At 46.7% G+C, this 18,222-nt stretch overlaps 1 protein-coding gene across 2 annotated transcripts in view; it reads right to left on the bottom strand.

Moving 5' to 3' along the window:
• Window positions 1–4,433: 4,433 nt before the first annotated feature.
• The window catches only part of AKAP12 (A-kinase anchoring protein 12), a 94,943-nt gene continuing 81,154 nt past the window's right edge, over window positions 4,434–18,222 (bottom strand). For both annotated transcript variants that reach the window (XM_040627961.1, XM_040627962.1), the window contains 2 exons: window positions 7,828–12,832; window positions 4,434–7,185 (listed from right to left, as the gene is read on the bottom strand). In XM_040627961.1, the coding sequence (XP_040483895.1) occupies window positions 7,836–12,832 (4,997 nt within the window). In that variant the 3' untranslated portion in view covers window positions 4,434–7,185; window positions 7,828–7,835. The remainder of the gene's footprint in view (window positions 7,186–7,827; window positions 12,833–18,222) is intronic.

The following is an 18,222-nucleotide window of genomic DNA, read 5'->3' as shown; positions in this document are numbered from 1 at the left end:
TTATATTAAGAAGAGGGGGAAAAGATATTTTCCCAAACGTGCAAACATTTCTACGGGCTAGAAGCAATTGCTGGGGGGAGGTGCCAGGTGCAGGGAAGGGAAAGCTTTTTCACCTGTTAACCTATTTGTTCTGCTATTGAGGTAATTAACTTAAATCTGTTCTAAAGCCTTATATTACTGCAGTCATCCTAAAACAAGCACATCAGAATCTCCTGGAGGGCTTAATAAAACAGACTTTCAGCCTGGCAGAGTATCTGATTCAGGCCTTCTAGGGTCAGGCCCAAGAATGTGCGTGTCTAACAGGTTCCCAGATGATGATGATGATGATGATGATGATGATACGGGGAGACACATTTAAAAAAAAAAATTTATTTGAGAGAGAGAGGGCACGAGCAAGGGGAGAGGAAGAAGCAGACTCCCTGCTGAGCAGGGAGCCTGACCCTGGACATCATCCCACGACCGTGGGATCATGACCTGAGCCAAAGGCAGACGGTTAACCAACCAGATGCCCCCAGGAGCCACATTTTGAGAACCACAGCATTACTCTATCATTTCTGCTATATCACTGTCCTTTCCTGGTTCTACTTGCTTCTCAGAATTGCAATAACCAGGGGAGCTAATAAAGGGCCAGACAGGGACCTGTGACATTTCTAGCATTCTGCTTTCTTTGAAGCAAAGTGCTCCCTAATGAGATAGACGCTCTGTACACATCGGTACAGGAACACTTAGAAAAAATGGGCTTTATTCTAAACCTCCCTCTTCTCATTCGAAATGCCCCTATAACCTGCGAGCACAATGAAGCTAAAGTAATCAAATACCCTAAGTAGTTTTCGGAAAGGCCACCTGGTTTCCTCCTTAGTAAAAGAGGCAGGGATCCGGGTGAGGAGACAAAATGGCGTTGGGCGGTTGGCTAAGGCCACACCACCTCTTAGAGGTAAGTACACAGCCCCCATCTCCTAAGCCAGGGCCCTTCTGCTACCATCACACTATCTGGGAAACCCTTCCTAGCTGTTAGTCGTTTCAATGTTTTTTGTCAGCAAGAGAAAAGGAACTAAAGAATCTTATCTTTGTAGTTAGGGTAGTGCCACCAGTAAGTAGACAAACGTGGGAGAGAACCAGGAGCCTGCATGCTACACGGTCGGGAGGAACCTGGGACTGACCCAGGACACTGCAGGCTTGGTCCCTCCCACAGGCCCTCCTCCCCACGTAGCACGTCTCTCCAGTCGAGTCTCCCTGGGGAGAGGTGCAGCAGGCCACAGAAGCTGAAAAGGCAACAGGGAGGAAAGAAAAGAAATGCAGATGACACACAGTGGATGTTTCATTTCTAAAAAAGCATGTCTGAAAAAGATGTATCTTCATAACGTTTTGGGAAGATCAGTGCCTTTATTCCCAATCTACCAAAATCTTCAAGCAGGCAGCAGTGCAGCAGTCACAATGTTGCCTCTGGTGGACAGTTTTATTTAAATTTCTGTTTCTCTTCTAATTACTACTCTGAATGCTTTGTGGTGCATTTTGTTTTCTAGTTCATAAACACATTCCCAACAGGAAAATCTTGTGAAGCACGTACTTCTACGTTCTGAAATGACACTGCTGTGACAAGGTAACTAAAGCCTCCTCTTTCTCAGTCACCCCACCAAAGTTTGTGTGTGTTTGGGTTTTTTTTAGATTTTTAAAAAATTTATTTGACAGAGACAGAGCACAAGCAGGGGGAGTAGCAGGCAGAGAGAGAGAGGGAGAAGCAGACTCCCCACCGAGCAGGGAGCCCAATGCAGGGCTCAATCCCAGGACCTTGAGATCATGACCTGAGCGGAAGGCAGATGCTTAAACCACTGAGCCACCCAGACACCACTGTCTGTGAATTTTAAGACACGTTGCAAGGTTATTTACCCCCTCTGGGTCTCCCAGGAAATACAACAGAAGAGCCATTGCCGTCTCGTTGTTCTCAATTCTTTTGAGACCCACAGGTCCAGCTGTTGATCCTGCATTTGCCCTTGGATAGCTCATGGGCCTCTCTAATTGAACATTTCCCACACTAGTTATTATCTCCTGGCCCCACCCATATCAGGGCTTGGCTCCTTATGCACGCTGGTAACCCAGAAACTTCCTTCTTCACCCCACATAGTTCCCATGACAGATAATGACGGCCATGCCCTGTTGATTCTACCCTCCTAAATCTCTCTGATCTCAAGCATGGCTTGCAAGCCAAATGGCCACTTTAATGTCAGCCAGTATCAACTCTTGCCTCAATTATCATACTCACGTTTGCTAGTCCTCCTCCCAATCTCCAGTCTTTAATTCTCTAGGAGCTGGAAGCAATTCTCCAGATGCATTTCATTTTTTTGTTTTCTGAAGATTTATTTGAGAGCGAGTGGGGGAGGGAGGAGCGGAGGGAGAGGGAGAAGCAGACCGCCCCCCTGAGCAGGGAGCCTGAGGTAGGGTGGGGCTCCATCCCAGGACCTCAAGATCATAGCCTGAGTCAAAGGCAGCTTAACTGACTGAGCCACCCAGGCGCCCTTGAGACGCATGACATTTTAGGTAGAAACTCCTTAAGAAGGGCTGTCCCGGGCCTTGCAGGATGACAAGCCTCCAGAGCTCCAACACATTAAATTCCACTAACACCGTTATCACTGAAACCAAAAACGCTACAAGGGAATAGAACAGCACCGTAACACTTCCTTGGGAATCACTAACCTGTGAGGATCGTTTCGCTTCCCTAAGTTATTTTAATGATTTATAATAAATTTCACTCCCTAAAATGGCCCACTGGCCGACTCTGCAATATTTGTTAAGTCTTTCAAAGGAGCACAAATTCTGTTCAGGTTTCAAGTTCCAGGAGAAAACCTACCTGCTTTTCCAGGCATCAGGTGAGCTCCTGAAGCTAATACGGATGAGGAGAATCAAGCACAATGTGGTTTTTAAATTAACCTAATTTATAGTATTGCCTCTGTGCTAGTTAATTATACCAAGTTACCAGGAATTAGAATAAAAGGTAGAGCACAGGTTGAGTTAGAGGTAGGCTTCAGCACTCAATATCCTGTCGTAGGAAAACAGCATGCTCAGTCCTGTTTTTTTCATTAAGGAAATACTATTCGACCTCTGGTCTCCAAATATGAATGTTATGGTGAAGTTGCTCTTTTTTAAGATTTTACTTATTCATTTGAGAGCGAGTGAGCACCAGCAAGGGGGTGGGGAGGGTCGGGGGAGAGGGAGAAGCAGACTCCCCTCTGAGCAGGGAGCCCACCATGGGGCTCAATCTCGGGACCCTGGGATCATGTCCTGAGCCCAAGTGAGACGCTTGACTGACTGAGCCACCCAGGAGCCCATGCAGCTCCTCTTCAGAGGTTAATGTCACACTTCTCGTGTTAAAATTTGCAATGTCAACAAGCAGTGGAAGAATATGCGAAGTTCTGAGATCACGTCACTCGTAACTGGAGGTGCGGCGCTGTAACAATGTCTTTTACAGAGAGATCTAAGACGCAGGGTTGGTTTTTAAGCTGTGACGGCATTAAAAAAAGTCATGACTATCTTCACCACCATGCCGTTGCCAAGTCCTGGTCACCTTAGCCAAAACCTTAAAAGTTAAAAACAAAACAAAAATGCTTAAGTGACTTAAAAGCTGGTGGGGGGTGTGTGTGTGTGTGTGTGTGTGTGTGTGTGTGTGTGTGTAAGATTTTATTTCACAGTGGGGGAGAGAGAGAGCACAAGCAGGCAGAGTGGCAGGCAGAGGGAGGGAGAAGCAAGCTCCCTGCTGAGCTAACATGGGGCTCAATCCCAGGACCCCAGAACCACCTGAGCCAAAGGCAGACACCCAACCGAGCCACCCAGGCACCCCATGAAAAGCTGGTGGCTTAAATCTCCGCTTTCTCATTCGTAAAATTAGGACCCAGGCCCCCTGATCATTTCCAGTGACACAGGTGGTGATGGTAAGGAATTCGGTGGGGAGGAGAAATCTGTATTTACACAAGAATTGTGCCGGGATGTCCCGCATCCATCTCCCAAATCACACATTAGAAGAGACAGTGACAGAGACCAGAAGTTCCAGGACGCTGGCTGTGTGCTCATTCTCCATCCTTGCACCATTGGGATCCTGGGGCTCCGTCCATTTCTTTCCTTGTAGAGCTGGGGGAGGGGTTTCTAAGTCTGCTTCTAGTTACTGGTCAGGATTGCAGAGGAGGTCTGTGTAACTATCCAAAAACCGTGTTTTGGGGAGTTCGAGGTCAGCCAGAGGCTTAGAGATTCTAATTAAAGGGGCCCTTGGCCCCCAAAAGGTTCAGAATCACTGATAGGTTTTGTGCATTTACAAAGTCCCAGGTACATTCCAAAAATGTTGCAAAGGATGGTAAGTAAAAGAAGTTAAATGTGTGATGACTATCACAACAGTAGGGAAAAGCAATCAAAACTGAATTAGGGTGAAATTACGGAAAGAAAATCCATGGCATTTAAAGGTCGCATTTTATTTAGATAAATGAAAAATTGCCCCCAAACAGAACTAGTCATCAAATATTGTCTCAGGTTAAAAGGAAACTGCTATGCTTGAAGCTTAACACTGAAAGCTAAAATTTCCAGCCCTTGACTATTTGTAGCTCCAAACAGCAAAGGAAAATACTGGAACACAGTATTTGTAACAGAAAGAGGCAACTCATGTGTACCATTAGCAAAATCACCTGAGGGGCAACATTTTATATTCCTCAATTACAAGAAGTGGGAGAGTTTACAAGTCTTGCATTGCGTTCTACTGTACATGGCTCCACATTTGCCAAAAATAGCAAAATATAGGCACTTGCTGCAACTTCTGCAGTTTACATTTGGTTTTTATGTACTTCATAAATTAACAGCAGCTTTAGAATTATAATACAGAATTCTATTTCATGCTACTGTTAATAGCATTCCTCTGGTTAATGAAAGTGTTGCTTAACAGACATAGGTATAGAGCTCGCACAGGAGTAATCCGGGGCACATCCAGAGAGGAGTATGAAAAGCATAGTCATGAAGCAAACACTGCTGGAAAACCACCTGCCAAGGCCAGAATGACGTGGCCATAGGTGGTCTGAGACAAACACAAACAGAACAGAGTGGGGGGATAGTGTTTAAAACAAAAACAACAACAACAAAAAATCGTTTACCACGTGACTACACGAATCTTTCATCGGTGCAAAGCGAAGCATCCTCATGCCAAAGAGACGAAGTCAGTGTTTGGACCTATCAGGAGCCCCTTACAAACTGCTCTCACCTCCAGGACCTCTTGGTTGATCTTCAAAAATTGACACCAGCACTTGGATTTTTTTAAGTCTCAAGTTGGCAAAAGATATTTAGATCAAAGGGTTTTTTTTTTTAATTTGGGGATTTTAAAGTTTAATAATGAGCCTCAGATGACTATTATGAGAATAATTCCTAAAAAGAGAGTAAACATTTCCCAACTACGAGGCCATACACTGTTATCATAAGGTGTCTCTCTAATATGGCCCCTTTTTTGGTCGTCAGGTTTGTTGATCCAGGATCAACTACTTTCTGCTTTTAACAGCCTATTATCCTTCTGCTAAACTAGTCTTTCTCGAACATCTAGAATGCTTTAAAATCATTACCTAGCAGTCGTAATTTAAGTTTGCAAACTGGAGTTCTGCGTTTGAACGCAATTTAAGAAGCATACGTGCCCAGGCCATTTTGACGTGTGAAAAAGTGGAACACTACGCAGGTACTATGGCCATTGTCTGACCAAGTCTTTTACATACTAGCATAAATCAGAAATCATTTTGACACTTAAAAAAAAAATTCCAAAATCACCTGCTGGGCCAGGCATTTTTACTATTAAGCCTTCTCAAAAATTTCTTTCTAGCCATTTCTCATTGTTTAAAACCAAAAATAATAAAAGAAAATTGACTTTTTCAGGAAGACACCACCAGATGGTAGCACTGACTCTGTTCTGTCCCTCTGAGAAGCTCCTGGGTGATCTCAGCTGATGCCTCTCTGTGGCGAGTTCCTCTGACCATTACCTCAAACCAGTACCCAGTGGAGCCATCATGTAGTGACCACAATGGAAACTTCTACCTTATCTGCTTTTAGAACTCAGCTCACATGCCCCAGAGGCTTCCTAGTATCTAATAAAACCAGCAAATCTAAGTGAAGCAAATATTTTATTTAAATCAGTTGTCAAATCACAGTTTATCCAGATGAACATAATGCAACATTGTCCTTAAAAGAGTGGGCACAAATATGGCACAGACACAATCCAGGACCTACCAAAATACCGTTTGTCGAGAACCTGACTTTACTCCATGCTGTGGGAATGTTGTCCAGCACAGAAGAGTAGAATCAAAACCTTAAGCAGTTGATTGTTTTCTTGGTAAGAGGAAAAACATTTCCCACTACTTTGCCTCAGGATTTAAACACACTCATCTGTCCAAACAGCCACAATTCAGAAAAAAGGCTTAAAGTTAATCCGCTACTGAAAAAAACTCCCTTCCAACCTCCACTGGGCTAGAAAGAAAAATTTCACAGTAACAATGGAACATTCTGTATGTTTCTCCCCCAACCCCCCAAAAAAGCTTTTTATTTTCAGCACATTGTGCATGATAGGAAAGTGACCAATTTTAGAGCGATATGAAACATAGACGATCCTACTCCTTAGTGGATTTTAAAGTACAAACTCTAGCTTCTGATCCGGAATGTTGTCTCTAGGACACTTGTTTTCACAGGTTACAGCTGAATCTTAGAGCTTCCCAAGGCTTGACTACGGCTGCATGCCCCGCCATGTCCTGCGCGACACAAAAGGAATGTACCATACTGCACATTTCCTTAATCGTTAAGAAAAAAATATACAATAGATACAGAAGGAGGGTTACTTAAAACATACATATAAATACATAAAGGAGGATACTCCAGTTTGAGAAGCAGAACTAGGTTTGGCCAACTCCAGTTCTGGGTGAAGAATTTAGGATCTTAAATCAGAAACATTACAATACGGCATCAAGGGAAAGCAAAGGGGTAGCCCTGTGAAGAGGAGTGTGAAACAGCTCTAGCTCCCGATGCAGCCTCAGGATTGTCAGAGTGCTCCGGAAAGGAGGTCACTCGAGGGGCCTGTTCTTCCGTTCTGCGTCTGACACACTGGTCTTGAGTCTCGTCAGCAGCGTCCGTCTTCCTCCAACTGCTCGTCTTCACATTCTGGTCTTGCAAACACGTGGGCTGGACCTGTAGGAGGAAGGAAGAATCGAGAAGTCAATCACGTGTCTTCTCCTCCCTCCTTCATTCCAGGAGCAGAGAAAGCGCTCAAAGCAGAGTGCCACCCCGGGAGAAGCGAGAGGGTCAGGACTCCCGGCAGGTCAGGCTGGGCCACCCCAAAACATGGTACTTGTGGCTCCCCAGCACCGGCGTTTAGGTATGTCACATGCACTGGGCAATTTTTAAGTGCCTGTTACTACTGATGGGGAGAATTTTTTTTTTTTTCTAGAAAGTTATCAACTAAAATTTCAAGCTGTAGCATATCAACTTACTATGGACTTCTGGTTATAAAGAAAAATTCAATAAACTGGCTAGTATGGTGCTGGGAGCACAACATGTTTCTTATGCCTTCCAGCCAAACATACACGCCCTTTCATTTTCTCTGAAAGCAGGCGCCTACGGGTAATAAAACGAGCTCATTCTTTTCACGACACCAGTAAGACTGAATGGCAGGTCGGTGAGGGGAAAAAGGAGGGGAACCTAGATCTCCTTGACTGCTCTTTCCAACTAAAGGTTCTGCATGAAGTCAACGATTCAAACTCCTGCTTCCCTTATAACAACATGGCAAGAAAGAGGAAAGGATTGCTAGAGGGGAAAAGGAAGCTGGCTTACACGATGTTTTAGGATCCTGTGCGTTCTGATTTTGCCGGTTCTCCCTCCTGTTTCTGAGCGTCCTCCTGTGTCTGGGGTGTGATGTCTTCTGACTCGCTGTGGACTTTTCCTTCCTGAAATTCGGCTTCCTGGCCACCTTCCTGCTCTTTCGCTGTTGGTCCATCTGCGTCCGCGGCCTCTCTGCTTAAGCTTCCTGGGGCCTCGGCATCTTCCCGGGCTGAGAGCTGGTTCTCAGGGGCATCACCAGCATCAGCTTTTTCATCTTCTCGGGACTGAGACAGGGGCTCCTCTAGCCCTTCCTCTAACCCAGCATGGTCACCATCTTCTGCAATCGACTCGGTCCCGGTTGTTTCTTTCTTCTCCTCAGACGGGAGAACTGCCTCTTCAAGCTGCTGGTCACTAACACTGGAACTTTCTACCTCAACACGTGTGATCTTTGCTGACGCTTCACTCACGGCTTCGGAAATGTCAGAGAGCGTCTGTTCCACGGTGGTGAGCGCGGATTCTTCTTTGGCTGCCTCCGCTTGAGCTCCATCCTGTGATGAGGCCTGGAGGTCCCCTTCTTCGGTCTCAGAGTGTGGTCCTGCCTCTGGGGTGTCCACGATCATCGGCTGCGCCTGTGTCTGCGAACCCGCGGCTGTTCCTTCCGTGCTCACTAGCTGGTCAACAACGGTCTGGATGACATTTTGTACGAGTTTACTGCTCTCAGTCTCGAGTTCCAAAACCTCGTTTCCGGCCTTTACATCTTCCGCTCTTGCTTCACGCGCCGGGCCTTCCTGACAAGCCGCCGGCGCGGCCTCTTCTCCGGCGGCCGGTCTGCGCGGTGTGGTTTCGTCTCCTTCTCGGTCGGCACGGACGCCCGGCTCGGGCGCCGCCGCCGCGGGTACCGGTACCGACTCCGGCTGAGCCGCGGTCCCCGTGGGCAGCTCGACCTCCCCTGGCTGGGCAGTCAGGTCCGCGGCTTTCTCGGAGGATCCTTCTTCTGGTACTAAGTGTGCATCTGCGGATTCCAGAGTTTCCGCGGTTTCTAAAACCTCGACCGGTTCTCCTAAGACCTCCTCCGCCGCCGCTGCAGCCGCCGGCGTGAGTGACGCCTCCGCGCCCTGGCCGTGAACTTCCGTGCGTACCGCCGCCTCCTGCACGAGCCGCGCGGAGCGTTCTTCCGAAGCAGTAACCTCGTCCTCCCCGTCGGCGACGGCCACGCTCTCCGTCTGCTCCTCAGACCCGCTCACGGCTGGTATCCGCTCGAGCTCCTGCTCGGCGGCTTGCGGCGGCCTTGCTTCCGTTTCCTCCCTTTCTCCTTGAACGTCCACCTCTCTCTCCGCGGGGGTGGGAGACGGTGCCGGGCTCCGGACGTCAGCACCGCCATCCTTCTGAAATTCGGGTTCTTCAGGAGCCCCATCTGGAAGGGCCACCTCACTTGTCGTGTCCTGACTGACGGCGGTTTCGGGGTCTGCAGGCGCGTCGGGGCCTTCGACGGGCCGTTTCTCTTGGCTTTGCCCGCCGGGAAACTGACCTTCCTCTTGAAGCGCGTCTGTCTTCGAAAGAACGGGTACGGTCTCCACTGGTGTCTCTTTGTCCGTATGTTCTAGAACCTCTTCCGTTTCTGGCTGTCCTTCCTTTTCTTCCTGGGACGGACAACTAGCGGGTGCTGGAGGAAGTGCCTCCGCCTCGGGGACCCGGGACGGTGCACCCGGCGCGAGCTCAGCATCTCCGTGCGGCTCGAGGATCTGCTCTCGCTGCGCTACGTGGAGCGCGTCAAGATCCGCTACAGGGGTGCTTCCGTTCGCCTCGCCGTCTGTAAGGGTTTCAGCTGAGTCAGGAGCGACAGCCGGTTCCAGAATCAATTCTGATTTTACCCCAGCCAAGGTTTCCGCCTGACAGGTGGTTCTCAGCTCACTGGGCTCTACGCTGTCTGTGCCGGGAGGAACTTTCTCAAAGCTTTCTGGGGCGGCCCGTCCGACGACTTGCCCTTGTGTCAAAGTCTCAGCTTTGGCTTCCTGGGCACATACGTCCAGCCCTCCATCCACTTCTTTCTTCAGGTCCAGCCCTTCAGACTCCTCTTCCGCTTCTTCCACCTTGGCTGGTATTTTGGCTCCTACTTCCTGCATCGTCGGCATCGTGTCTTCTGGCGCTCTGGTGTCAGGCGGCGGTGATTCTTCTCGAACTTTTTCCGCAACTGCCTGCAGGACCTCTTGAGTCCGCCTCTCTTGGTCTTCCAGGTCTGGCACACCGCCTTCCACCTCCTGAACGGGTGTTGCTTCCTCTGTGGTGTCTGCAGAGTCGGTGAGCTGAGAAACGGCGGAGACCATGTCGGCGGTCTCTTCGGCACCAGACGCTTCTGCTGCTTCTTCAGCACGAAGGGCCTCTGCGGCCTCTGCGGCCTCTGCGGCCTCTGCAGCGGTCACGGCTTCTGAAGTTAACTCCGCTTCACTCGCGACTGTGTCATCTGTGGCATCTTGACCCTCTGGCAGAGTTTTGGTAACAGTGGAGGTTTCCTCTGCAAGGCCTTCTCCTTCGAATACCTCCCCAGTTAGGGGTTTGGCTTCATCTTCTGTTTCTTCAAGTGGTTCTGTCACCGAAGCGGATATCCAAGATGGCGACCTCTCTTCGACATTGCTAACAGCCCTTGCCACGTCAGGGACAGTCACCGTCACCCCATGAACCACACTCGTACTGATCTCCTCTGACACGGACACGGCTACCTTCTGCTCCGGCTTCTCCTCACTCTTCTGGGCTTGCTGTGCTTCGATTTTCTCCCTTTCCACCGCATCGTACTCAGACAGAGGTACCACGGCCGGGACATCAGGATCCTCTTCGTTGACCTCTGCTGGCCCTACACCTTCCACAGCGGCTTGTTCTGCCTTCCCATCGGACCTTTTCTTCCTTCGTCCGGGAATAAACTTCTTAATGGAAACCCAAGACTCTTCCTTTCCAGGTTCAACATCTGAAGCTGAATGTTCTATACCAGACCCAGGTCCAGAGTCTTCGCTCTTCTCCTCCAGTTTTGACTTCGATTTTTTTCTTGGAGTGACTAATCTTTTGAAGGACTCCCAGGTGGAAACTCCCTCCCCCTCGGTGGGGCTTCCAGCCTGCTCAGGTGAGGAGCTTCCCGGCCCCTGATCATGTTCTTGGGAACTGGCAAGGGCAGCGTCTGCTCCTGTTTCTCTGTCTTTTCCAGCATCATCTGGTTTCTGGCTGTCTCCTCCCATTGCTCTCGGTTCCCCTTCATCATCAGAAGATGATGCTTTTCTTGCTCTTTTCTTGGATGATCCCACACAAATCAAAGCTTCCCAAGATACCGAAGTATCAACTTTGCGCTTTGGCTCTTCTGGCTTCTGCTCTTCCCCATTTCCTTTGGCTTCCTCCTGCAACTCAGACGCCGCGCTCTCCGTGGAAGACAAGGTGGCACTCTTGACTTTATCTAGTTCATCTTCTTTATCACTTTCAGAAAGCCTTCTGACACGTTTCTTGGGCGTCACCATCTTCTTGAAAGATGCCCAGGGAGTGACACCTTCTCTCTTCTTCTCCCCGTCAGAAACAGTTCCTTCCTCAGCTTCCCCATCCTGGTGTGCGTCGGCGATGCCTTTCTCTAGACACGTGATCTCCTCCGGTTCCTCGGGGGACGAAGCAGAGCTCTCGCCCTTCTGTTCATCTGTACTATCTGGAGACTCTGCGGCCACGTGCTGCTGCTCCCCCGACTCTTCATCCCCTCCTCTTTTCCCTTTCTGTTTCTTTCCAGAAAGCTTTTTTAGGCCAGTGCTAGTGAAAAGCTTCTTTAAAGGGCTTCCTTGCACTTTCATTCTCTCTTGTGAGGACAGCATGTCCACCTCACTCACGACGCCCTCGGGCTGTGCAGAGGGCGCCTTCTCCTCGGGGCTCAGGTCGGTGGGCTGGGCGTGTTGGTCCCCTCCGGGGGCGCACACTTCTTTCGTCTTGACCAGCTCCTCAGCAGGTTCGGCTTTCTCCAGCTCAGCCTGTGTTTCCTCCCCTTTTTCAGATGGCAAGGGCTCTACTTCTTCCTCCACCTCAGCCTTCTCCTCTTCTGTCGTCTTCTCCGGCATGCTAACGTGGACTTCGGCAACAATCTCTACTTTATCATCAAACACTTCGGTTGCTAAAGGGGCGACTTTCTCTTCAGGGGCTCCCGGGGCTTCATCTTCGGAGGGCAGCTCCACCTTCTCGTATTCCGCCGACAGTCTGGCAGCACTAACACTCTCAGTGACCTCCCGTGGCCGTGGCTGCTCCCGTGGCTGCTCGGGGGCAGCCAGTTTCTCAGCGGGATCTTCCACCTTTTCCTGTTCTTCCGTGTCTCCTTTCTCTGGCTCTTGGTCCTTTTTCTTCTCGGAAGCTTCCAGCTCCTCCTCCTTAGGCTTCCTGAAACTGGTCTTTTTTCTCCAGCCAGCCCAACCTTGCGTGAAGAATTTTTTGAAGGGAGACGCCGTTTCACTGGCCACAGGACTAGCTGGAGAGTCTGGAGATTTGGTGGGTTCTTTTTGTTTTTCTTCTCCTTCCTCTTTGCCTTCTTCTGCTGCTTGACCAGACTCAGCCTGAAGAGAGGTTTCTGTGCTGCTTTGCTCAGATTTAAGGGTTTCTTCGGGTTTCTCTGTGGATTGTTTCAGTTCCCTTTCTTTGGCTGTTGCTTCTCCGGGCTCCTGGCTGGGCTCCTGGTGGTCACCTGCCCCGTCTGCCACTCCCGCTCCTTCACCTTCATCTTTTTTGACAGTGAGCAGCTGCACGGTGTCAGACTTCTCGGTCTTATCCTTTTTTACAGTGAATTTAAAGCCAACAAACTTAAACACCTTCTTAAATCCAACATCATTAGCCTGGGACTCAGCAGGTTGTATGAGCTCTTCTAAATTGCTTTCCGAAGAAGGAATCTGGTCGATGATTTCAGGCATTTCCTCCTGCCCATCCTTTGCCATGTCTTGAACAACCACGGAGCCAGCAGCCATCGCTTTATCTGAGGCTCTTTCACTCACATCTTCAGACTCTCTCTGCCCAACTGTTAAGCAGAAAAAGGAGGGTGGTGGAGAAGAATAAAATTATTACAGTTCAGAAAAAATTACATATTTAAAAAACATAACAAGTAATAGTTTCTTTAATGTCAGACAATTTCATGATAGGCTAACAGTCCTCTCAGGATTTGTAAATCTCAGTCCATGAGGCAGCAGCTACTTCTTTCAAATGACCTTTAAAAATTCAGGTTTAAAGATACTACTCTGCTCCTTCTGTTCCCTGTGAAGGGAAGTTAACACACTCGCGTACCAGAATACTAGTTAAATGTAAGTAGCTACAAAATCCCTAAAGTGGGGCAAGCAGATGGTGTACGTTCTGCTGCAACAGGAAATGGAATCAATCATCACACCCGTGACCGAGAATCCATCCTGTTTTAGAAAAATAAGCTAACTAACAACAAAAGAATCTAGACAAATCTAAAGGAGGGGCATTCTACGTGACCACTAGCTGGTGGTCTCTTTAACGAGTCTCAAAAAACGGACAAGAGCTGCATGGGGAAATTCTGGACTGGGATTGGGAAAGTGCAAGGAACAATTTATCATGACAGACAGGAGGTGCTCAATAGTGTAACGCAGAAACTTGAATCGTTGTGCTGTACACCTGCAACTAATGTAATGTTGTAGGTCAATTAGACTCAAACAAAAAAAAATTTTAGGGGCGCCTGGGTGGCACAGCGGTTAAGTGTCTGCCTTCGGCTCAGGGCGTGATCCCGGTGTTGTGGGATCGAGCCCCACATCAGGCTCTTCCGCTATGAGCCTGCTTCTTCCTCTCCCACTCCCCCTGCTTGTGTTCCCTCTCTCGCTGGCTATCTCTGTCAAATAAATAAATAAAATCTTAAAAAAAAATTTTTTTTTTTAAAAAAGGTGGTGCTCAAAAGCTGAGAGAGGCTTATCAGAGGGACACAGGAGTCAACTTGAAGGGGCCTCCTGCTGGACCAACACTGAAGCATAAGAAAGAATAATGACAAGGATGGGATTACAAAACACTGAACAAAAGAAGAATCCACGAATCAACAGTGATACTAAAAAAGTAAATAGGGGGAACAGGGAATACTTCTTCATGACAAGTGCAAATCAATAAATCAATAAATTTAGATATAATTTCCACATTGATCTGTAGTCACTCATTAGAATTTCAAAATTGTACTGCATCAAAATTCACATCATTAAGGACAAGAGTTAACAAAAATGCTTCTTTTATAGCCAATCACATAGGCTCCTCCTAGACAATGGTAAACAGCTGTTGAGCCATGAAAATGTGGAGCATTATGGTCTTTGAAGATGTGTTTGTGTCATTCATCAGGTACGATCTACTTACATGAAATAACATGAAGTGGATTTTCTTTTATAGTTATTTGGGGAAGAGAAAGCCATGTTTTAGTTCAGTTCATCAGTAGGGTCAACTGAACTAGACTTTTTCAGTTGCTTAGAAAAATAAAAAATCATTTCTGATTATGTTAAATATAAAATAATATGCAACACTGTTTCTTGGCAAGCGTGGTTAGAGTAAGTTTTACTCTTTTGAATGTGGGTGTGACTAAATAAATTTGGAACTAGTCGTATCACCATTAAAATCAGCCATTCAGAAACAAACAAAAAAGACAGGAGTCAGAGGAGAAAGGACTTGAACGCAGAGCAAGGAAACTGTCTCATCTGCGATTGCTTAACTGGTCATCTCACTTGAAAAAGTCTCGCTGGCTGTTTGTCATCACATTAAGAAAACTGCTCTTTACCAATACCTTCGTAATAACTTATTCAGTCAAAAATCCAGAAATGCTACTACCATTGGGTGAAAGGTTGTTAGGAAACCTATATTTTAGAGTATCGACACACAGATCAAAGGAAAAACTTCCTTTACAGTGGAAAAACCTGGCAAGTACTGCCTTAAACTTAACATCCCCAGTAATGGAACGAAACTATCATTGCGCATTCTGACGTGAGGCCCTGGAAGGCCAGTAAATCACGTACCGTACTCCTGCCAACTATGCTTAATGGAATCTAACTGTGAGGAAACAATCAGATCAATCAATGAAGGATATTCTGTACGACAACTAGCTTGGCCGGATACGTCAATGTCACAGTGGACAAAAATCAAACAAAAACCCAAGCAGACTGTCAGCAAGTAACTTTCAAATAGTTTAAGGAGAGAGACTGAGGGTGGGGGTGGGCAGGAGAGAGAATGTGCTAGAATCTCAGTAACTCAGGTCGAGCATATGTGGCTGTGTATTATATTTGTCTATAGTTTTGAAATTTTTAAAAAGATTTTTTATGTATTTATTTAAGAGAGAGAGAGAGGAAAGCACAAGCAGGGGGAGAAGCAGACTCCCCGCTGAGCAGGGAGCTATGCAGGTTTTGATCCTGAGAGTCCGCGATAATGACCTGAGCAGAAGGCAGCCCGCTTAACCGACTGAGCCACCCAGGCGCCCTCTATAGTTTTGAAATTTAAAAAAAATAAAAAAGAAAGAAAAAGAAAAAAATCACTGAGGGTTTAAAAACGGAAATCAATGTGATTCAATAAAGGGAGGGAGATACTGTGCTAAACTAATAAATTTAAGAAGCATAACAATAAGACATACTACGCATGGTCCTAGACTGGTTATTAGTTAGGGCAAACTAGCCAAAGGACATTTTTGGCTTTTCTTGGAGAAATGTGATTATGATTTAGGATTAGATGAGATGAACTTTTACTGAAAGGAAAAAGTTGAAATTTAACTTAAAAAAAAGCAGGTTATCAAACAGTATATACAGTATGATTCCATTTTGATTTAACCCGCCCTCTACCACCCCCTACCCTGCCCCTGGCACACACATACCCCTCACATGATCTCTGGGGGACAGAAATGTGATTTTTTAAAAAAAATTAATACTTTTTTAAAGATTCGTTTATTTATTTGAGAGAGAGTGAGTGAGTGAGCACAGAGTGGGGGGAAGGGCAGAGGGAAAGAGAAAGATCTCAAGCCAACTCCCCACAGAACACAGAGCCCAACTCGAGGCTAAATCCCTGAGATCATGACCTGAGGTGAAATCAAGAGTCGGATGCCCAACGAACTGAGCTACCCAGGTGCCCCTGTAATATGTTTTAGTTTTGCTTCTGTGAATTTTCTTATTTTCTCTAAGTCAATTAAAATGGACACAGAAAAGGTCTTAATAAAATTATAGCAATATACTTAATGCCCACAGCATAAAATGAAGTTTAATAATTATATACAGTATCCATACCAATACTTAGAATATATCCATAAATATATGAAATACAGATATATTTGCAAATACATATAAAACATGGTCCTCATGGGCTCACAGAGTCCACTTGAGATTCTCACTGTCTCTCCCCTTAGCCTTCCCCTGGCTCTCTCGCTCACTCTACAATAAATAATTTTTAAGATTTTTGTTAATTTCCCCAATTACAAAACTACATTCATGAAAAAAACTTTACCCAAACCTTGTTAATGTAACACAGGAGATGTGACTTTTTTTTTAAAGATATTTATTTATTTATTTGACAGGGAGAGGGAGGAGAGAGAGAGAGCACAAGCAGGGGAAGCAGCAGGCAGAGGGAGAAACAGGCTACCCCCTGAGCAGAGAGCCCAACTCGGGGCTGGATCCCAGGACCCTGGGATCATGATCCCAGCCGAAGGCAGACGCTTAACCAACTGAGCCACCCAGACACCCTGAGATGTGGCTTTTTTAAAAAGGTGTACAATAGCATTGAAAATACACTAGAGAAAAAAGTCAAACCCCAATAATAAACTCCATTCTAGTACAATTTTGCTAAAAATGTACGTAAATATAAATTAAATTTCCTTCCAGCATGCATGAGAGAAAAACACTCATTAAGTAACCTTTCTAAAATTCATTGGAAAATGCAGACATTTTGCTAACATAGTGGAGAAAGCAGGTGTTACACTATTTTCCTCCCTCTTTTTCCTCCACGCTCCAAAATCTGTTTCAATCTGAAACACTTTTTCTTAAATTCTGGGATGATTGGAATGTTTGCAGTCACAACTAGAGAGACAAAAATGAACAGCTGCCAACTGGAGGAACAAAACAGCTACCGACAGCTCCAGCGGACCTACCAATACTGAGATCGTCTCTATACAGAGCGGTATATGGGCTGAACACATTTCTTTAAAAGGGGATATAGGATCACATGAAAATTTTAAATCCTAACTGGTCAACCAACGGGTCTACAGTCTCTAGTGACCTAAATAATCCTAGAAGCTAGTATTGTCAGAACCACCTTCTGGGTGCTGGGGTGGCCCTCAAAACCGACCCGCCCGCCGTGTCCCCGGGCGAACCGCCGCTGCCACTGGGGGCCGCGCTACTCACAGCAAAGGTTACTCCACCAGGGCATCGCTCGCCGCCAGCCGGCAGAGAAGCGCTACAGGGGCCCGGGAGGCCCAAGCTGCTTCTCCCAGCTGCCCCATGGCGGAATGGACACTGAGGCCGCTGACGAGGGCGCCCCCTGGAGGCCACCGCGTGCGTCACAGAGGGCATAGCCTCCTCGTGGCCCAGCGGCCCGGTGCTCTGGCCTCACAAGCCTGCAAGGAAAGCGCCCTGGGGGGTCCTGCGCATCACCCCAATGGGTCTCTTCAAACACAAGCACACTCAAAGCCTGAAAATCATCATGGCTAAATGACTGGCAAACTGCTAGACCTCAATACTGTTGGATTCCTGAGCTGCCTCTCTGATCTGAGCTATTAGGTGGTAGACTCCGAAATCGCAATGCATAGTGATGGCAGAAGGGATAGAAGGATGCAGCACATTAGGTATGGGTTGGTTTGGTTGTAAGAACTTTTAACTTCCTGAGTTTAAAAACAAGAACTGTGGACCTCGTGCATGTTCTCATTACAAAGCTATCATTTAGGGTCACAACGCCTTTGGGCTTGAAGGAAGAATTCACCTTGTCCTTCCAACTGGCGAAGAAACGGGACTTCAAAAATGGTTATGTGGTTATTGCAAAATGGTACAACCACTTTCAAAGACAGTTTGACAGTTTTCCGTAAAACTAAACATTTTCTTACCATGATATAGCAACCCTGCTCCTTGGTACTTAACCCAAATGAGCTGAAAACATGTCTACACAAAAACCGACAGATGGATGTTTATAGCTTTTTTCATAATTGCACACACTTGGAAGCAACCAAGATGTTCATTATATGAATGGATGAATAAACTATGGTACATCCAGAAAATATAACATTATTCAGCGCTAAAAAGAAATGAGCTAGCAAAGCCATGAAAAGATACAGAAGAACCTTAAATGCATTATCACTGAGTGAAAGAAGCCAATCTGAAAAGATTACACACTGTATGATTCCAATCATAGGACATTCTGGAACATGCAAAACGACAGGGACAATTTAAAAAAAAAAAA

Source organism: Ursus maritimus, unplaced genomic scaffold (assembly GCF_017311325.1).
Source record: "Ursus maritimus isolate PB19 unplaced genomic scaffold, ASM1731132v1 scaffold_13, whole genome shotgun sequence".
Classification (NCBI taxonomy): Eukaryota; Metazoa; Chordata; class Mammalia; order Carnivora; family Ursidae; genus Ursus; species Ursus maritimus.
This window is presented reverse-complemented; position numbering and strand designations above follow the sequence as displayed.